Raw genomic sequence first — 22,827 nt, forward strand, 5'->3', positions numbered from 1 at the left:
AAGTGGGATTACAATTATCATCAAAAATGTTATCCGAAAACATTTGTACAACTTTGCCAGATTGATATTCCAGCTTATGAATAACACAATGCAACAGGCAATCTAGGTATGAGGAATTCCAACTTAGGCAGAAAAACCTCAGAATAGTTTAGAGTTCCAAACAGGCCTGCGGAGTCGAGTTTTTGAGGCCAGAGTCGGACTATTGAGCCGGAGTCGGAGTTTGGTTCGGAATTGAGCACGTTAGCCCCGTCTCCGAACCGCTCTCTGACTCCGGCTTAATACTCGAGGGCTTAGACCAAGTTTTTTTTTAGGGCCCTCCATATATCACTTAATCGGAAGACGAAAGATCCTCATAGATCAAATCAAAATGGTTATATTCATTCAATTTTTTGTTTGAAAGTTAATAGTTATCCAAAAACACAAATTTAGTACCTAGGAGGATCGCCCCATCCCTAAATCTTCAAAGCGGGCATATAGACTGATCAGTGCAATGTGGAACTTAAGGGTATTTGGAAGTAGAGGAGGAATTTTTTATAAAATTTGGAGCAAGTGTCAGCTAACGATATTTTGACCTTCGTAAATAGATTTGTCTTCAAACATAAGATGTAAGGTACAGAATCTTTCTAACCTCTATTTGTGGTAAATCTTCTTTAATATCACGAATAATTTTTCCCTAAAATAAATGTTCCCGTTTAAAAGTTAGAAAATTCGACATCTTTTAAATAAGTTCTTTATGTTTGGCTTATATTGTCATTTTCTCATTATATACACTGAAAAAAAGTTTTGCCATAATTTTAAAGATTAGCAAACTTGATTTATAGACGATCAATCTGATCTCAATATGTGGATTTCAAGTAACTAAACGACCCTTGCTTGTGCTTGTTCTGTTATGACTTCCAACAACTGTGCAAGGTACCGTACCTTAGCAGCGTATAACCTGATATATAAACCGATCTTCCGCAATTGTTGTCCGATTTGACTGAAATTTAGCGTGTAGTGTTCTGTTTTAACTTTCAAAAACTTTGTCTAGTGCGGTTCAAATCGGTCTATAACCTGATATACCTCTCATATAAACCGATTTGACTTATTGAGTTGTTACAAGTCGCAATTTTGGGCTGATTTGGCTGAAATTTTGCATGCGGTGTTCTGTTACGACTTCCAATAACAGTACCAAATACGGTCCAAATCAGTCTATAACTTGATATAGCACCCATGTAAACCGGTCTCTCGATCATCCGTGTTCGGTTCCTAGAAGCTTTAATTTTTGCTGGTTTGACAGAAGTTTCGAATGAAGAATAAAATTATGCCCTTCAACTAAATTTTTTTTTGTAAAAATTTTTATCAGAATCGCTGGTGGTGGGTTGCCAACATTCGGCCAGGGCCGAACTTAGCACACTTTTACTTGTTGTACCCTCCACCATAGGATGGGGGTATACTAATTTCGTTTGTAACACCTCGAAATATTCGTCTAAGACCCCATAAAGTACATATATTCTTGATCGTCATGACGTCTGTCTGTCGAAACCATGCTAACTTTCGAATGAGTAAAGCTAGGCGGTTGTTATTTTGCATGAATACTTCTTATTAGTGTAGGTCGGTTGGGAATAAAAATGGGTCATATCGGTCCATGTTTTGATACAGCTGTCTTATAAACCGATCTCGCATCTTGACTTCACTAGCCTCTAGTGGGCCCAACTTTTATCCGATTTGACTGAAATTTTGCATAAAGTGTTTTGTTTTGCCTTGAAACAGCTATGCCAGGTACAGTCTGAATTGGTTCATAACCTGATTTACCTCCCATATAAACCGATCTCCCGATTTTACTTCTTGAGCTCCTAAAGGGCGCTATTCTTATCCGAATTGGCTGCAATTTTACACAATGACTTCTACTATGGTCTTCAATATTCAATTCATTTATAGTCCGAATCGGACCATAACTCCAACAGCATAGTAATTCTTATCCATTATCCTTTTTTTGCCTAAAAGAGATACCGGGCAGAGAAGTCGACAAATGCCATCCACGGTGGAGGGCATATAAGATTCAGCCCAGCTGAACTTAGCAATTATTTTCTGATGTCCTCGCCAGGATTCGAACCCAGGCGTCTTAGGCGGATATGATAACCTCTGCGCTACGGCGGCGTCCTCTCTTTTGTAGTAATGCAAATTTGCCCATGAACATTCCATTAAGAAACAGCGGCTAACTTCTCACATATCAATGAGTGCTATCGGATTCAAGTTTAAGCTCAATAAGCCTCGTTTTTGCAAAGAGGTGTCGCAGAGCGACACTACACTATTGGCCCTCACCTGTCCTCAGCTGTCCGTATATTGAACGTCGTGGCAGAAAATTTTATGGGACATTTATTTAAGTGTTTAGCCGCAAATAAAGTAACAAATCGGTTAGGTTAGTGATCAACCTATTGCTGACATCACTTTGGGCCTTAAATCATCGTTAGTCGTCTGCATATGATATGATCTCGATGCCGTCTGGAGGGTATGATATAGAAGATAGATTGGAAGTCAAAAAAGTGTCAGAGATGTCTTCCCTTTAGGGGAGATATCTACATTTATCTGTGCAAAATATCAGCACAGTATATTAATTTTTAAACAATGTAGTGTGATTTCAACCGCCGGATAGACTTGCTTGTTTTGCGCTTAACCAGAATATACATATATGTACACTTTATAGAATCGGAAAGGGATATTTGTAAGTACTACAAATGGAATGACACAATGAATATACCCACATTCTTCAATGGTGGGTAGCCGAATCTTGGGAACCCACCACCATGGATGCTACTAAAAAAATGGAAGCTATATCTGGTATAGACCGATTCGGACTGTACTAAGCACAGTTGTTGAGAGTCATAACAGAACACTATGTGCAAAACAGCCAAATCGGACAAAAATGGCGGCTTCCAGGGGCTCCAGACTTCAAATCGGGAGATCGGTTTATATGGGGGCTTATCAGGTTATAGACCGATTTAAACCGTACTTGGCACAGTTGTTGGAAGTCATAACAGAACACTTTCTGCAAAATTTCAGCCAAATCGGGTGAAAGTTGACGCTTCCAGGGGCTCAAGAAGTCGAATTGGGAGATCGGTTTGTATTGGAGTCATATCAGTTTCATAACGGATTTAAACCCTACTTGGCACAGTTGTTGGAAGTCATAAAGGAACACCATATGCAAACTTTCACCCAATTCGGACAAAAATTGCTGCTTCCAGGGGCTCAAGAAGTTAAATCGGAGATCGGTTTATATAGGAGCTATATCAGGTTTTAGACCGATTTGGACCGTACTTGACACAGTTGTTGGAAGTTATAAAGATACACCACATGCAAAATTTCAGCCAAGCCTGATAAAAATTGCGGCTTCCAGGGGCTCAAGAAGTCAAATCGGGAAATCGGTTTATATGAGAGCTATATCAGGTTATAGACCGATTTAAACCGTACTTGGCACCGTTGTTGCAAGTCATAACAGAACATTATGTGCCAAATTTCAATGAAATTGCCAAATCGGATGAAAGTTGTGGCTTCCGGACTCAAGAAGTCAAATCGGAAAAACGGTTTATATGGGAGCTATATCAGGTTATAGACCGATTTAAACCGTACTTGGCACAGTTTTTGCATAACATAACACTATGTGCAAAATTTCAGTTAAACTGATTAAATTTGTGGCTTGCAGGGCTCGAGAAGTCAAATCGGGAGATCGGTTTATATAGGAGCTATATCAGATTCTTCACCGATCGGACAAAAATTGCGGCTTCCAGGATCTCAATGAGTCAATACGGGAGATAGATTTATATAGGAGCTATATCCAAATCTGAACCGATTTGACCCATTTGCAATACCCAACGACCTTCATCAATAATAAGTATCTGTGTAAAATTTCAAGCGATTAGCTGTACGCGTTCGACCGCTATCGGGATTTCGACAGACAGACGGACGGACAGACATGGCCAGGATGTCGATACGATCAAGAATATAAATATACTTGATGGGGTTCTAGATCAATATTTCGAGGTGTTACAAACGGAATGACTAGATTAGCACAATGTTTCGAGTGGCCTTTTGAACCGAGAATGGACCGACGTCTCATAACCTACTCAGAATATCGAAGAAATATATATTAAACCAATACTTCGATAAGCAACCTACGGAATGACGAAAATACACAGAAAAATATAAAAATCGGTTTCAATCACGAAATTAATTAATTGAAACTACTTCAATCACGAAAATGATAATATCAATAACAGTTTTTAAAAAAGGTGATTGAAAAAGTTGTCAATTAAAAAATTGCATATTCAATTAAAAAAGATTAAACATTTTTAAAATTTCCAATTCATTTTTTAATTGATACAATTAAATAAATGATTGAATTTTATAAATTTTTAATTAATTTTTTAACTGATCCAGTTAAAAAAATTATTAAAATATATAAAATATTCAAATCTTAACATTTTTGCGAAATGCGCCCTGTATAGGGAGCATCTCGTGGTAATATGTTTCACGTATGTAAAACTTCTGGAACACGAATTTGGAAATAGAAAAACCAAAAATCATAGTTTTAAAGTAAGACAGAAAATGCTCTGCTTAAGTATCAGAACATTTGATTGGTTTGCTAGATCGCCATTTCGTCTGACACTACACCAAACTCATCGGTTTTTTCAGTGATTCGCAAATGAGAAAAAGTCATGTGTCCAGTTTGACAGATCCTACCGATGAGTTTGGTAAGGTGCCAAACGGAATCGCGATCTTTCTGCCTATCTTTACAAATTAGGTTTTTGTTTTTCTATTTATTATGGAAACAGAGAACCCTATCGTCTGCAGCCGGACAATATCCGATTGTATAAATTGTATTTCCATAGAAAATGTGGTCAAAATGTTATTTCTATTTTTCTTATTAATTTGTTCTTAACATTTTAATTTAATAGTTATTTTTGCCAAAAAAATGTATTTCTTTCGAAAATGTGGTCCAATCGTGCCCATTGCATCACAGCAAAGTTCCGTCATTATTTGAAAGTAACACCTTCAAAATTATGCTGATATCAAGTATCTTGATTTTAGTTTATTTTGGAATCTATTTCAAAGTATTTAATAACAAAACTTGAATAAATCCAAAAAAAAAAAACTACATATGTTCAATTAAATTTGCCTATGTATACACTTTTGATTGATAAATATTTGCAATTAATTTTCCCATTATGTTATGATTAGTTTTGGCAATGTATTCACAATTAATTCAAACACTTCTGAGGCAATATTTATGATGTGCAAAAAACTGAAAACAAAACACCCTAAAACCCATGCCAAAAAAAAAAAATCAATTGTAGACCTTGGCTTAGAAAAATACCCAGAAACCAAAAATCTTCGGTCACGTTCGTTGTAAACAATGGCATCGGAGGGAGGCAACTACCGATGATGGCAGCCCCAAACAAAACCTCATTTGTACCCGCGTATCGATAATTAATAACAATGACCACAAAAACCGCAAAATATTCACACGCTGACTCAATTTGTTAGGTGGGGGGGCAACTGAACACACACTTTTTCGCTTTGTAATCCGACACAGCCAATTGTGAACGTGTAGCAACATGCGCGACCCCCACAACCATCCAAGTGCGTCTTGGCGTTAGAGCTATTCTGTGGCCAAGACTGCTTCAACTGGTGGTTATGTTTCTGATGAGGGTACTTTATGGTAATTTAGTTGATGTCCATCATCTAGAGTGTGAGCGATGCCTTAAGTATTTTCTGTATTTATATCAATTATTGTGGCGATGTCAAACTGTCTTTGCGGGTTTTTGTTTTTTTTTGGAATGTTTTGTACCTCCCACAAAAGCGCTGATTTATGATGATTTGCCACAGTGGTTTTGGAAGGATCAATTGGAGGAATTATTTTATAAAAATCGTATTTTAACGAAACGTTGAATGAAAAAAGAGCACAGACAGACAAAATAATATCTGCGGAATCTTTCTTTGAACTTTGACAGAATTTTCTTGGAAAGTTTGTGATTCAAAGTGGCTATTGTTCATATTCAGACCATATTTTATACCCACCACCATAGAATGGGGTTTACCAATCTAATCATTCTGTTTGTAACACCTCGAAATATTAGTCTAAGACCCCATAAAGTATTGTATATATATATTCTTGATCGTCTCGACGTTTTGAGTCGATTTAGCCATGTCCGTCCGACCGTCCGTCTGTCGAAATTACGATAGCGGTCGAAAGCGCAAAGCTGATGTGGATAGATTGGTGTAGGTCGTTGGGGATTGCAAATGGGCCATATCAGTTTGGATTTAGATATGGCCGATTTGGCTGAAATTTTGCATGTACTGTTCTGTTCTGTCTGACTTCCAACAACCTTGCCAAGTACGGTCCGTATCGGTCTGTGATGTTCTGTTATGACTTCCAACAACCTTGCCAAGTACGGTCCAAATCGATCTATAACCTGATATGGGTCCCATATAAACCGATCTGCCGAATGGACTTCTTGATCCTTTACAATCCGCAATTTTGTCCGATTTGGCTTAAATTTTGCAGGTGGTGTTCTGTTACGACTTCCAACTTTTGTGCCAAGTGCGGTTCAAATCGATTCATAACCTGATACAGCTCCCATATAAACCGATCTCCCGATTTGACTTCTTGAGCCCTTACAAGCCGCAATTGTTGTCCGAGTTAGCTGAAATATTCCACATGGTGTTCCGTTGTGATTTCCAGCAACTGTGCCAAGTACGGTCGCAATCGGTCTATAACCTGATAAAGCTCCCATATGAACCGATCTCCCGATTTCACTCCTTCAGCCCGTACAAGCCGCAATTGTTGTCCGATTTAGCTGAAGTTTTGCATGTACTGTTCTGTTATGACTTCCAACAACTGTGCCAAATACGGTCTAAATCATTCTATAACCTGATATAGCTCCCATGTAAACCGGTCTCTCGATAATCCTTGTTCGGTTCCTAGAAGCTTTAATTTTTACTGATTTGACAGAAGTTTTTTGTTTTGTAAAAATTTTTAGCAGAATCCATGGTGGTGGGTTCCCCAAGGTTTCCCAACATTTGTAATCTACTCCCAAAGATCTTTTATTGATGTTCTTTTTCGTCCCGACCAGCCTACATGTCCGTTTGGAGGGCCTTGTGGCTCCCAGATACTTATCTTTAATTCCTAAATATCAGATTTGTATGTTATCCCGATCGACCTTCTTTTCGGTTAGGGTCTGAGTTACGTAACCTGGCTGTCATTTCTTTGGATCAGACCACCTCCCCATAATTCTCACCATCGACCGACCACCCGACTTCATAACCCCTGAGCGCCGGACGTTTATCAAATATTTAAACCCGATTGGATCGGTTTCAGAGATTACACCAATCGCCGCTTCAGTGAACTGACACCCCCCTCGAATATGCTAGTAGCCAAGAGGAAATTCCGAAACATAATTAACGCATCAGCCGCTCGCTTTATACCAGCAGCCGGTGGAATTCCACAAGTGCGGCCCAATTTCCCGGCGCAGGCAGTGGTACTCGCAGACGAACGTGATGGGATTCGTTGCACGGACCCCACTAACCCCAGAGTCAGCGAGCTGAATCTGGAAATAAACAGGGTAGTCAACGAACATAAGCGGAATTTGTGGCTGGAATACTTGCAGCAATGTTAGTTAGGCACCGGTTTAGGCAAGTTGTGGTCTAGTGTTTACCCACTCTCGAACCACGGGACGACAGGACCTCAGTCACTTTTGGCGATGTAATCATGTCTGATCTTATGAGGTGCGCCAGGTTGTTTTACCATCAATTTATTGTGCATCCCGACAGTGTCTTTGAATACTTTTATAGTTCCAGATGTATGGAAGAGGGGCAGAGTGATCCCGCTACTGAAGCCTAGAAAGGATCCGAGTAAGGGAGAGTCGTACAGACCGATCTTCCTACTCTCACCAGCAACCAAGACGCTTGAGGGACTACTCCTCCCGACCCTCGTTGGAGAATTTCCATTCGACTACCATCATTATGGATTTCGAAGACTGCATAGCACAACAACTGCTTTGCTTGCCATAAACGCACACATTTGCCGTGGCTTCAATCAACCCAGGCCATATGAAATGACGGCTCTCGTGGCACTGGACCTATCGAAGGCTTTGGACACGGTCAGTCATACCAAACTATTTGAGGACATCGCCAACACGTTCCTCCAGCCAGGTCTGAAACGCTGGGTCGCGAATTATCTGTATGATCGTCAGTCATTTATGAAAATTAGGGATAAGAAGTCGAGGCACCGGAAAGAAAAAAAGGGAGTCCCCCGAGGCGGGGGGATATCACTGTCTAACCTCTACCTATCCTCCATCCCACCCCCTACAGACGGCATAGAGATCGTATCATATGCGGACGATTGTACGATCATGGCATCAGACCCCCACCCATTGTTAACATCTGCCATAGGTTGAACGCCTACCTCAACGATTTTGCCTCTTATTTCGCTGCAATAAATTTGAAGATATGAGCTACCAAATCTTCTGGCACAATGTTCATAATACGCGTGAGGTGAATACCGAGCTGACTGTGATGGTCGAAGGAGTAATGATACTGACAAACAAGTGTCCCAAAATACTTGGCGTCACATTTAACAGCTCTTACATATTCTCCCCACATGCCACAGCAATTTGCGATAAAGTCAAAAGTATGAACAAGGTCTTCAAGTCACTTGCCGGCAGCATTTGGGGTGCAGACAAAGAACCCTTGTTGACCACGTACAAAGCAATTGGCCGGTCTGTGGTAAGTTAAGCAGCACCAGTGCGGTCTCGTCAGCTTTGTGACACGCAGTGGAATAATATTCAGATCTGTCAGAATGCTACCCTCCGAACTGCGACGGGCTGTCTCCTCAGTTCTCATGTGAACCACCTACATCAGGAGACAAAGATCCTACCAGTTTGATCCTACCAGATCCTACCAGTGTGAAGACATATCTACATCCAGTCTAATCAATACCTTTTTGGCTGTTATCGTAAAGACTATCCAAATCATCATTTTGTGGATATATATCCACCGCCCAGAAGCTTTAAGGTATATCTACATGATCTCCTCAGTTCTCACGTGGACCACCTCCATTAGGAGACAAAGATCCTAACCGTGCGAAGGCATAATTACATGCTGTCTAACCAATACCTTCTGGGCTGTTATCGCAGAGACCATCCAAATCTTCATCTTGTGTAGTGGTATTCACCGCCCAGAAGCCTCAAATTAGATCTACATGATCTAGATCAAGCGGCGTATCAAGCGGGCCTAGACAACATTCATGCAGACACGGTAGCTGATGCGGTGAATAGCTACCGTGTGAATGTGGTGCTTGGAGAACGATCGCCCCCATTGCACCTAAAGAAATCCGGCAAACTAGAGTAGTTCTAGCTAGATTATGATCTGCATCTGCCTCAATTCCTGCAGAGCACGGATTGACGCCAACGTGCAGGATGTATTTCCCGATTGTGACCAAGGACCACACGACACACGTTCTGTTTAACTGCCCAGCCAGACCCACTCGTCTTAGACCCAGATCCCTCTAAACGCACCCCATCTTTGTCTCAGAGTTCCTGGATCTGGACACTCAACAGAATCAAACAGACGAAGGATAGAATACAACACAATGCTGCAACAACAACAACAAAAAATTTTCTGTCAATAGTAAATTTTTTAAAAAAATCAATGGAAAGATAGTGTCGACAAACTTTTTTATAACAATTAAGTTTTAATTTAAATTTAATTAATTTAAATTTTCGACATGATTTCCTAAAAAAATCAAAGTTATGTTTCAATTCAAGTTAGACGAAATGTTTAAAAATTAAATGTTAACGAAATTTTCATATTTATAGGAAATTTCATTAACCTTTAATTTTTAAACATTTCGTCTAACTTGAATTGAAACATAGCTTGGATTTTTTTAGGACATTTTTTTTTTAAAGACATTTTTCATTTTTCATCCAATTTTTTTACTTTGAAATTAAAAAATAGTTAAATTTTTCGTCTTAAATGAAGGTTGGTCAAAATTTCATATCAAAAATCAATTGTTCAGGAAAGGGTATTTATGTTCTAAGGACTTATATCGCCATCATTCTTAACCACTGTTCAGTAAAATGATCTAGCATCTTTTTTATCTAAAAAAAAACTAAATTAATATTTCTGGGATTTGTTATTTTTGATTTATAAGTCGTTTTTGTGGCAACATAATTGTTGAAGTCTTTTTTTGTTGTTTTTGCTGAGGTTTTCGTAGTATGATGTACCAGAGTTTTGGTGTCATTAAATTCAAATCGCAGTTGGTGGTTAAGTAGCATTGCTGTCAGACAGACAGCAGTCCGGCAGTGAATGGCCTTGTTAAAATTTTCAAAATCTCCATAGCGGTACTTATCGTAACTCTATTCGCTTGGAATTTAGCCAATTTGTTTGGACGGTTTCATCAGGACGGATGAATTAATGAAATAATTTGAGCTGTTATTTGCCAAAAAAGAAACACCCATTAGTGGTGAAAAACAGCAAAAAAAAAAAATGTGGTCGAACGAATAACTGAGAACTCTGAAGAATACTTAATCAAATTATTTTGTAATTATCAGCACCACTGAAGGGGGGCCTCTTAATGAGTTAACAGGTGTTAAATTTTTAAAAGCTATTCAAAAGATTTGCAAATAGCATTGATTTTAATCACTTGAGGCGATGATGATATTTCAACAATGGTTATATGAGAAGCAAATATGAATAATAATGATATTAATAGTGAGGTATTGTTTGAAAAGGAAACGGACATAACTATGATATGATAAGAGGAACAATTATCAACATAATATATGTTGGGTGGGGAAACTATAGAGAAGAAGACAAAATCATCTTCATATTTAATTTTTAAAGAATTTTATTACGTAATTTGTGGGCCCAAGCTAACCTTTTGAAAGGCGACAGTCTTCATCAAGGGGTGGGTCAGTAAACGGAACCAAGGTTTAGTCGCAGTGGTCTTCTACAGGGAGAAGAAGGAGGAAGGAAATCTCCTTGTGGTCGTCCGTAACAAGTTTGGCTAAGACATAAGGCATGGTGCACTACGGGTGCAAGGCTGTCTTTTTCAAAGTTGGGAAGACTAGAATAGGCAGAAATCTTCATATTAAGACATCAGGCCGTGCAGTGGCGAGACAAACAACGTCTCTCCCAATATTGGAAAGACTAGGATAAGTAGAGATCCTAATACTAAAACAACAGGCAGTGTAGGGGCGGGGGACCCAACACATCCTAACAAAAAGGGACCCGACGAAGGACCCATCACCAACTTCAAGATTTGGAAGACTAGAATAGGTAAAGATCCTAATATTGAAACATTAGGCAGCACAGCGATAGGACCCTCAATGCAGCCTAGCGAACAGGGAGCCGACGATAGTACCATCCCTTACTCCCAAGAAGCCGATTTACTTAAGATTTGGAAGACTAAGATAGGCAACTCAATACAGCCTAACGAAGAGTGACCCGACGATGGAACCATTACCGACTTTATAAAGATTCCGAAGACTAGGATAGGCAAAGAATCTAATACGACAACATCATGCAGTGCACGGGCAGAAAAGTCAATGCAGTCTAAAGAACAGGGAACAGACGATGAGATCATCACCTACTCCCAAAATGCCTATTTACCGGAGGACCAATGATTGAGGTAATCCAGATAAACCTCCACCGGAGCGAGACTGCTACATACGTTCTGATGGAGAAAATCAACAAGGGCAAGATTCATATTGCCTTAATTCAGGAGCCATGGACGATTGAACCATATCTGGACTGAATTATATCAATGCAAATTTTTCCCATGAACATTCCACTAAGGAACAGGGTCAAACTTCTCACATATCAATGAGTGCAGTCCGATTCAAGTTAAAGCTCAATGATAAGGGGCCTCCTTTTTATAGTCGAGTCCGAACGGCGTGCCGCAGTGCGACACCTCTTTGAAGAGAAGTTTTACAAGTTTTACCGCTGAAATTTTTTTCTGATGGTATTTGGTAGTTGAACCATATCAACTACCAATTTTTCTATGCTAATACTTGTACTCGGTCGAGGACCTGCGTTATTTGTCATAAAAATTTGAATTATATATTTTCCCCAGAGTTGTCAACGTCGGATGCAACAGTGGTGAGACAGGGGGACGGTAGAGCCTACCTGGCATCACTTTATGTGCTTTTCGACTCTCCGACACCGCCACCCAAGTCGGAGCTGCAACGGTTGGTGAGGAAAGCAAAACAGACAGGAAACGAGGAACTAATGGGGTGCGATGGGAACTCTCACCACATTTCGTGGGGTAGTGCCAACACTAATAAGAGGGTCCAAGCCATGGCAGATTTCTTGAATACTAACGACCTAATAACACTTATTATTGGTAACACCGTTGCCTTTGTTATTAGGATTAGGGAGGAGGTATTAGATGTGACGATATGTTCGGAAAATCTAATCGCCGAGGTAAAGGATTGGAAGGTCTCCATGGAACACTCTTTCTCCGACCATCGTTACATTAGGTTTAGAATAGCATGGCCAGCGCCGAATCCGATAAGCTTCCGGAACAAGTTGAAAACCAACTGGATAAAATTCAGAAGACTTGAGCAAGATCCTCTTCGGAAAGGAAATCAGCCCAAGAAAACCCCTAGATGACTGGGGAGATTTGCAATATTGGGAGAGGGGTCCGCAGACTTTTTACAGAGCGCGGCGTAAAAACGCGCAAGTCTTTTGGGATGTGTATTACACACGGCTTAAGGAATACAATAAAATTATAAGAGTGGCAAAACGTGCCTCCTGGAAGCTTTTCTGCGAATAGGTCTAAAGCGTTAATGACGCCGCCAAGATGAAAAAGTTTCTCTCCAAACTGAAACGTTAGTAGACGACAAGGAAGTTAGAGCAGAGACAACGGAGGACATGTTGAGGCTTTTGATGAAAACGCATTTTCCACAGGATACGACGGGACTCACGGAGACACCAGAATCGAAGGCTTATCATGGCGGAATTTATGACGAAGGAAGCCTTGAGGAACTTCAAACCATTTAAGTCACCAGGATCTGATGGAATATTTCCGGTGTTACTACAAAGGGAGGCCGAAAATCTGGAGCCTCATCTGGCCACTATTTTGTGCTATTGTGTGCCTAGGATTTGCATATACTCCTAAAGCCTGACAGAAGGCAAGTTCGATATTTATACCCAAGCCCAGCAAAGCAAGTTATGCGACACCTTTTAAGCATATAGGTCTGTATGAGTAGAAGCCTTACGTCCTTTCTACTCAAAACCATGGTATTGTGGACACCATGATAAAGAGTAGGACATCCAGCGAACTGCTCAAAGACGAACAGCGGACCTATGTTAAGGGATGGTCGGTGGTGACTGCCCTGCACGAGGTTGCGCATAAAATAGAAGAATCTTTCTATTCTAAAAAGTGCACACTGACTTTATGCATTGACAGCGAGGGAGCTTTTAACAATGTGCGGACCGACATACTGATCCAATCCTTAGACCAGTACCGGGTGGACTCGGTCCTTTGAGACTGAATAAACCATATGCTAAGAAACAGGAGGATAAATGTTGTGTCCCATGATATAAATATAAGGAAGAATGTGGTTCAAGGCACGCCACAGTAGGCATTTTATCGCCACTCCTTTGGGTGACCACTATAAATGACCTATTACGGATGCTGACTGAGGAGGAATTTGAACCCGTCTGCTACGCAGACAATGTTATAATGCTTCCAAGGGGTAAGGATCCGAACCAGCTATGCCGTAAGGCCGAAAGGGTCCTGCAGATGGCACATGACTGGGCTAGACCCAGGGGTCTCAATGTTAACCCAAAGAAGACTGAAATCCGCCTGTTCATGAGTAAAACAAAGGTGGACTAATTTGATGCACCATGTTTCCTCAATAGAACGATTTCGATATCTAACAAGGTCAAAGACTTAGCAGTGATCTTGGACAGGAAACTGAATTGGAAGTGTCACATTCAGAAGCGTACAGAGAAGGCTCACAACTATTGGGCACTATATAGATGGGCCGTAAGCTCGAAACATAGCCTAATTCCGAGGATAGTCCACTGGCTCTACAGGAGCGTGATGAGACCAATACTTACTTACGCCTCAATAGTTTGGTGGACTGCTATGGAGAAAAAGTGCAACATAAAGACCTTACAACAGGTTCAGAGAACATGTTATCTTGGCATAAGCGGAGCGATGAGGACCACGCCCATTAGGGCACTGAAGACTTTTCTAGATACCCGACCCATAGACATACAGATTTAGTGCGAGACAGGCACTGCGGGTATGAGACTTAAAGCGATGGGAGATCGAGTCGACCATAGGAAAGTCGGATGGATTAGAAGAGATTTCCAATCGGATTCCTGATATGGCACTTGAAGTTGAGTGCGAGACAGAGCTGCCAAAGGCATAGTCTTGGATTGACTGAACTCTGACATTGCTATTTGGAACATCATGCTACACAGATGTATCAAAGGTAGAGAAAATAGTAGGTCCGGGGGTCTACACTGAAAACCCAGGGACTGAAATCTATTTTAGCCTGCTTGACCATAATACGGTCCTGCCCGCAGAGATTCGGGTGATCTCGAAATGCGTGAGGTGGTGTGTTGTTCACGCGGGTACGTCGTATATGAACATCTTTACGGACAGCAACCTGGCCATCTGGGTAATAACAACCATGACGGTAAGATCACGAACAGTCTTGCAGTCTAAGAAGGAGGTTAACGCCCTCTCTGAGGATGGCATAATCCGCATCGTTTAGGTGCCGTGCCATAACGGAGTAAGGGGGGAATAAGGGCAGACGATTTGGTGGTGAAGGCCAGAGGACTGCCGTAAATAAACTTGCTTTACCCGAAGCCTTTCGGGTCGACGCAGTCCAAGTTAAGGACGTGGGCGACGAATGCGCATGTAACCTTGTAGAACATCCAGTCGGTAGGACGGCGAATATGCTAGGGGGATATCCGAAGGCGAGGCTATTACTGAAAGGAAGTATTAAGTAAGTCAGCATAGCTTTCGGTATCATAACGGAACAAAGTACTAGCAGCTTAAAATCGGTGCGGTAAGTGGTAGCTTGTGTACGGCATGCAGGGAAGATGGTGAGACGTTGGAGCATTTCCTACGGCATTGTTCGCCTTTCGCGGCTAACAGACACCGGCACTTAGACTGGGGACACAATATCAGACATTAACCAACTTAGGGTCGTGCCATGGAAAACAAGAAGTTTGTAAGTAGCACGGAATTCCTAACTTATATTTTCTTTTTAGAGGTTACTTTTTAGTATTTAGACCGCTAAGCAAGCCGATTATTGGCTTAGGTGTATCTCCAAAGTGGCACGGGGCGGATAAATATCCGCACCCTCTTTTCAACCTAAGCTAACATTAATTTAAAAAAATGGAAAATTAAAAAAATTACTACGTCAATATTAATGCTCTAAATAATGAATATATCAAATTTCATCAAAATCGGACAATACAATCAAGAGTCAGGCATAAAATCATCAGATTGACGGATCCTCGTGTAAAGGTAAATATGGAAAGTTCGTAACTTATACAATAAACGTCATCAGTGCATGAAGAGACCACTTTTTTATAAATCTTAGCAGGTCATAATAGCGGTGAAGGAGATACCCCATAACCAATTCCTAACTTTGGTACTGAGTGAATAGCGTAAAACCAAAATTACATGGGAACAGCAGTAACACGACTAATTTACTAATAATTGTGCCTAATACTAATTATTCTTCCCATATCATAGAAAATGATATCTAGCGTTTGTGTAAGACACAGCGATATAAAGTAAAGGAGATAACTGAACATTAGATCTTCCACCTCCACCCACCAAATATGCCCACTACACTGGTCTCTAATAAAATATTTGGAATGACAGATTGTAGGTTATATGGCTCCTTCTAACAGTCCTTTGAAGCCAAATCTGAGATTGGTATCCTTGCAAAACCTATCGTGGGATCTTTGCTTGAGCACCACGCAGGTTGGAACTATGAGCTTGGGTTTGTGTGGTGTTCATCATAATCACGAAAAGCTCAGCTGGGAGTACGTCCAAAGGTTGCGTTTAGTGGAATGCTTCGAACACGGAGTAGCTGCAATTGCAGTCGCGGACTATCAGCGATATCAAATGAAGAGTTTTAATAAGAGGCCGAAAGGCACCGGCTCTACCTTAAATACCGAGTGCCTGTGATACTCGATATGACAAGCCGAGTTATTGCCCCTATATTTTTATAAACAGCGTTCGCGCGGCGATCAGTCCTATGAACCAGAATGGGCTTGCTCATCTATGGCGCTTGACGGGGATCGCTACCTCCACATACAAATGTGGCTACAACAACAAATATAAAAGTTAATGCCGTACAAAATGATCACTTGTCAGTGAGCCTCAGATGAGAACCAAAAAGTAATTGCGGATTTTTTAAAAGAAAGTACATGCATTTTTAATAAAACTTAGAATGAACTTTAATCAAATATACTTTTTTACACTTTTTTTTAAAGCAAGCTAAAAGTAACATCTGATAACTGACAGAAGAAAGAATGCAATTACAGAGTCATAATTATTTTATTTTATTTTGTTTTATACTATGTTATTTTATTTTATTTTATTTTATTTTACTTTATTTTATTTTATTTTATTTTATTTTATTTTTTTTATTTTGCTTTATTTTATTGTATTTTATTTTATTTTATTTTATTTTATTTCTTTTATTTTATTTTATGTTATTTTATTTTATTTTATTTTATTTTATTTTATTTTATTTTATTTTATTTTATTTTATTTTATTTTATTTTGTTTTATTTTAGTTTTTATATTTTGCTTTATTTTATTTTATTTTATTTTATTTTATCTTTTTTATTTTATTCTATTTTATTTTATTTTATTTTATTTTATTCTATTTTATTTTATTTTATTTTATTTTATTTTATTTTATTTTATTTTATCTTTTTTATTTTATTCTATTTTATTTTATATTATTTTATTGTATTTTTTAAATTTTATTTAATTGCCTCTCATATTTTTTTCTTTGAAAATTTTTAAATTTTTTTTTATTTATTTTTTTTTTTTTTGTAATTTACTTTCAGTTTAGCTTTTGTTTAAAATTTTTTTAAAACTGAGTTTGTGTTACATTATTATGGTGTTTTTTTTATCAATTTCATTTTCATAAAACTAAAAATCTGATTTTTTACAATTTTGTATAACTTACCACATATGAAAGTGCCCATGTACAAATTAATCCTCAACATGTTGCACTTTGACTTCGGAGTTATCCAAAATATGAAAATGGTATGTAATCCAAAGCAAAAGTAGAGTTTTTTGTTTAATGTCAAATCACTGAAAAATAAATGAAAGACAAGACACAATTAAGCACTTCGTTTTTTTTAGGGGCGAACACAATCATGAAGGCAAATGTTAAGACCTTCACCGGACACCTCTTCTTTAGCTTTCCACCAAAGCGGAAAAGTTGGAGGCGTTAGCAATTTTCCACAATTATACAAGCAGTAATTTTTTCTCAATTTTGTGGTTTCGATATGGTGGTTAAGCGTTATCAAGTTGTTGTCTTGTGTTATGAGCGTTAAAACTGTTGTCACAAACTTTTCTTGTGTGTGGAAACACTTTGAGTTGGTTTTTGATTTTTTGTTTGTTTTAAGATTCACCACTTTTTAAACTCTTTTGTTTTTAGATTTTTTTGATTGCAGAACAATTTAAATAGTTTTCCAAACCAAACTTTGTTTGTTGTTTTTTGTAACTATGCTGTTATGGTTTGATTTTCTTAAATATTTTCCAAAATGAACGTTTTTCATACGCATTCACTCATGTGGAAATCAAATCATTGTTATTGTTGTTTTTGTGGGGGTTATTCAAATGCAAACTGTTTGGGTGTTTTTTTTTTGTATTTTTTTGTTTTCATCATCTTTTGCGTCTGCAATCTGCAAGGCGTCACAAATCTTCAATCGCATTCAAATGCTGAAATGAAGCAACAACACTTTTGTTTTTCTGTGAAGGTAGGTCAGTCCATTTCAGTCCATCAGAGGTGCAAACAACACCATTTAGAATGATAAACGAAGCGTTTAAGTGTTTTATATAAAAAACTTTTTTTAAGTTCACTTATAAAGAGCGTTGCGTGTTTTTTTTTTTTGTTAAGCAACTCATTACAAAATTTATTAAAAAAAAAGGAAATAAAATTTTTTTTACCCGCGTTCCCAGACGCACTAGATATATGTGAAGCGCGAGACACGACCTTATAGTTAACGTTTTCAAATCGAAATAAACTTTTGAAATCAAAAGGAAACCACTAAAGCCCATCGCCATCATCATCATCCTCAGTTGCGGCAGCAGCAGAAGACGCAACAGCAGCAATCTGGCTGGCGCTACCGGCCCCAGCGACATGGCTGGCAGTGGCAGCAGCAATAGCCAGCAACATCTAGCATGGACTTACAAGATCGCTTCTTCTTTGGTAACGACACCGGTTCGTATCGCAAACACACCACACACTCCAACTCCATTGCAATCAGCAAGCAATCATAAGCTGCAGCGCCTTCAACAGATGCTCAGTCGTAAACTTTTGCGCATAGTCAGACCTTAAGTTTGTCGTCATTGTCTGTGGGCATAGTCTCCGCGTATTAAGTGTCGTTGAAGATCTTCTAACATCTTCTCTTGGTGCAAGCGCCAATTTAGACACCGTGTTTGTCATTGTTATGTTTGAAGACAACGCTTTGTCTATGTGCGCATGTGTGACTTTAGTTATGTTACTGTTGCTTTTGTTGCGCTGCCTTGATTATCTCTCAATTTTTAATGGAAAGAAATCGTACAAAGTACATTTAGTTAGAGACGACTTCTAACATGATGTGTGTGGTGAGTTTGAAACATCTCCTTATGAGGTGAGAAAGAGATGTAATGTTCTGGAAAATGCTACACGTTAAAAATCGTTTGTTCTCATTAATGTAGGGTAGACTGTAGTGGCAGACAGAAAATTTGAGTCATATGAATCTAGAGTAGACTGGCAAACTGGCTGTATTGCGAAGTTAGTTTCGAGCCCATGCCAGAACGTAGTTCTTATAGAAACACTTTCCTTAGCTCAATGTGCATTAAAAAAACAAGTAAAAGCGGGCTAAGTTCGGCCGGGCCGAATCTTATATACCCTCCACCATGAATTCAGCTAAAATATGGGAGCTATATCTAGTTAAAGACCAAATTGGACCGTATTTGGCGCAATTGTTGAGAGCCATAACAGAACACAATATGCAAAATTTCTTCCAAATCGGATTAAAATCGAGGCTTGTAAGGGCTCAAGAAGTCTAATCGGGAGATCGATTTATATGGGAGCTTCCGGGGGCTCAAGAAATCAAATCGGGAGATCAGTTTATATGGGAGCTATATCCAAATCTGAACCGTTATGGCCCAGTTGCAATCCCCAACGACCTACATCAATATAAAGTATCTGTGTAAAATTTCAAGCTGCTAGCTGCACGCGTTCGACCGCTATCGTGGTTTCGGCAGACGGACGGACAGAAATGGGTAGTTCGAATCAGAATTTCGAGGCGATCAAGAATATATATACTTTATGGGGTCCTAGATCAATATTTCAAGGTGTTACAAACGGAATGACTGGAGTAGTACACCCCCCTTCCTATGGTGGTGGGTATAGCAAGTAAATGCATGCTAAGTTCGGCCGGGCCAAATCTTATATACCATGGATGTGATGTTCTTTGCCCGATATTTCTTTATAGGGAAACAAATGATAATGGATAAAATTTGCTATGCTATTGGAGAAATACTATGTTATTAACTGATTGGGGCAATAATTGTGCAAAATTTCAGCAAATTCGGATAAGAACTGCGCCCTCTATAGGCTCAAGAAGTATAATCGGGAGATCGTTTTGTATGGAAGCCATTTGACGTTATGGACCGATTTGGACCATACTAAGCACAGTTGTTGAAAGTTAAAACAAAACACTTCGTGCAAAATTTCAGCCAAATCGGATTATAATTGTGCCCTTTAGCGGCTCAAGATGTCATGATCCGAAATCGGTTTATATGGCAGCTGCATCAGGTTATGGACCGATGTGGACCATACTTAGCACAATTATTCGAAGTTATATCAAAACATCTCGTGAAAAATTTCAGTCAAATAGGATAATAATTGCGCCCTCTAGAAGTCAATATGCAAGATCGGTTTATATGGCAGCTATGTCAAAACATGGACCGATGTGGCCCAATTACAATCCCAACCGACCCACACTAATAAGAAGTATTTGTGCAAAATTTCAAGCGCTTAACTTTATTCCGTCGAAAGTTAGTGTGCTTTCGACAGACAGACGGACGGACCTGGCTAGATTGACTTTAAAAGCCATGACGGTCAAGAATATATATACTTTATGGGGTCTTAGACGAATATTTCGAGGTGTTAAACTGAGGACATAAACATGTTACAAGGGTAAAGTTCGGCCCGGCTTAATCTTTGAGAACCCAAGAAGAAATCGAATCGGACTATGATTGAGGCTTCTAGGGCCTCATGACATCAAATCAGGGGAATAGGTTTATAAGGGGGCCATATATGAACCTTAACTGGAACTCCTTCTGACCTCTATTCTTTTCTTCTTCGACGTCCTCACATATTTCTATATGTCTGGTTTGGGGGTGTTTTGGGGATGGACGGCCACTCAATGACTCGGCCTTGAAAATATATATAAGATTGCTGTTCTACTCTAAAAATACCTTTTATTTGAACCCCATATTGCAAAGGGCAGTAAATCCGTCCTATTTGGGGGGTGTTAAGGGGGTAGGATAAGCCCATAGACCCTTTTTCCGAATATTGATATCAGATTGGTGCTCCACTTCATGGACCTTTCTTTGAGCCCCATAGTGCTACAATTGTAAATTATTCCTATTTTGGGGGTGTTTTGGAGGAGGGACAGCCCCAAATACTTGTTGCCAAATTTTAATATCAAATTCATATTCAACACTCAAATACAGTTTATTTGAGCCTCATATTGCCATGGTCAGTTAATAAGTCCTATTTGGGGGGTGTTTTAGGGATAGGGTAGACCCCAGAAACTTGCTCCCGAAAGTGGTTATCAATTTCGTGCTCTACTCTCAAATACCTTTCAGTTGAGACCCATATTACCATGGTCGGTAAATATGTCCGATATAGGAGTATTATGGAGGTTCGGTGGTCCCCGAAACACTTGGTCCCACTATTGTATATCGGATAAGTTTGCCATCCATAAATACCTTTCATTTGAATCCCATATTGTCGTGATTGGTCTATACATATATTTGGTGGGTTATAGGGGTGGGCGCAATTTTTATCCGATTTGGTTGAAATTTTGCATGTAGTGTTTGGTTATAACTTGTGTCAAGTACCGTCCAAATCGGTCCATAACCTGATAAAGCCCCCATATACACCGAAGCCACAATTTTTATTCGATTTGGTTTAAAATTTTTCAGAAGTTGTTTTTTATGACTTCCAATATCTGTGCCAAGTACGGTCCAAATCAGTCTATAACCTACACAGCTCCCATATAAACCGGTCTCCCGATTATCCTTGTTCGGTTCCTAGAAGCTTCAATTTCTGCAAATTTGACAGAAGTTTGTTGTGTAGAATAAAATGATGTATAAATTTTTAGCAGAATCCAATTTGGTGAGTTCTCAATATTTGGCCCGTCCGAACTTGGCACGCTTTTACTCGTTTGTTTTTTGTTTCTATAAGAAAAAAGATCGCCGTAGCCGAGTTGATAGCGTACTGGCATTACCAGTGCGAGGGTCGTGGGTTTCTGTCTCCACTAGAGTCATGGTCTGTCGCTGCTGTTGTATCACTATCGACAAAATATAGTCTAAATAAGTTTCGAAAATAGACTGCCACTCTAACGTAACCTACTATAAGAGTGCAATTAAAAATTTCGCTTACATCGCATTTGCTTCTTGCATTTGCCCCACTGTAACAAGAGAGAATAATTATTTATTGAACACCTTCGCAAAAGCTTCCAGAAAAACTCAACACTTTAATCAAAACTTGTCATGACAAGCCTTAAGCTAAACAAACCTCTCAAAGATCATCACCAAGCAAAGTGGAAAAGACACTCACACACTCAAATGCACGCTACCCATGCACCATCTTCCTCTCATTAGAGGGTGAGTCTCTGCGCTGCAATTCACACACTGACATATATTCGCCTGCAACATGGCTGAGCAGCATATAGACCAACATTGTAGTACTTTAAGCCAAAATGGAAACTTACATCATCATCATCATCATCATCGTTGCAAGCACGAAGCAAATGGCAAGTTATGCCATAATACTCTCCACGAAGATGCTGGCTAGCTGGCTGTCAACTTGGCAGACTGGCTGACAGAACTGAGAATTGCCTGCCTTGGGTTAATGGTTGCTGGTATACTGCGAATTGTTTGTTGCTTGGCAAACTGGGATCATCATCATTTTCTGTTTTGGATGTTTGCTCGTCTAACTGGGTGTCTATTTAGTCTGTCCGGTCTAAAGTCTGCAGTGATTTTCAGCTTTTCTTCTTAGTTCACCAAATTGTTGTTGTTGCTCAGTTTAATGTTTTTGGCAAAAGAGACGAATAGCTTTGGACGGAATTCATGGCAGCAACAGCAACAGGGCAGCAGTGGCTGTAGCTTGTTTATTTGTATTTGAATGATGAGTGCGACCAAACTCAACCTGGAGGCCACAATGAAAATGTCTTTGGTGACGAAGTTTGGTTTGCAGTTTGGCGCATGTTTTTGTTTGTTGTCGTTGCTGTTGTTGTTGTTGGCAAGCGTCTAAAGTTAACCATGCCGCTTGCCATGGATGAACA

General features: G+C 39.4%; 2 protein-coding genes across 2 annotated transcripts in view; one reads left to right on the forward strand and one right to left on the reverse strand.

Annotated features, from left to right (window-relative positions):
• LOC106089027 (mucin-2) overlaps nt 1–18,295 on the reverse strand; it is a 46,885-nt gene extending 28,590 nt beyond the window's left edge. Inside the window, exons 1-2 of the mRNA XM_059362486.1 lie at nt 18,209–18,295; nt 17,220–17,347 (exon numbers count right to left, since the gene is read on the reverse strand). Coding sequence (XP_059218469.1) covers nt 17,220–17,259 — 40 coding nt within the window. The 5' untranslated portion in view covers nt 17,260–17,347; nt 18,209–18,295. The remainder of the gene's footprint in view (nt 1–17,219; nt 17,348–18,208) is intronic.
• LOC131995008 (uncharacterized) overlaps nt 1–22,827 on the forward strand; it is a 55,434-nt gene that overhangs the window by 17,151 nt on the left and 15,456 nt on the right. The gene's annotated exons all lie outside the window — the stretch shown is intronic.

The sequence above is a fragment of the Stomoxys calcitrans genome, chromosome 2, assembly GCF_963082655.1.
Source record: "Stomoxys calcitrans chromosome 2, idStoCalc2.1, whole genome shotgun sequence".
In the NCBI taxonomy this organism is placed as follows: domain Eukaryota; kingdom Metazoa; phylum Arthropoda; class Insecta; order Diptera; family Muscidae; genus Stomoxys; species Stomoxys calcitrans.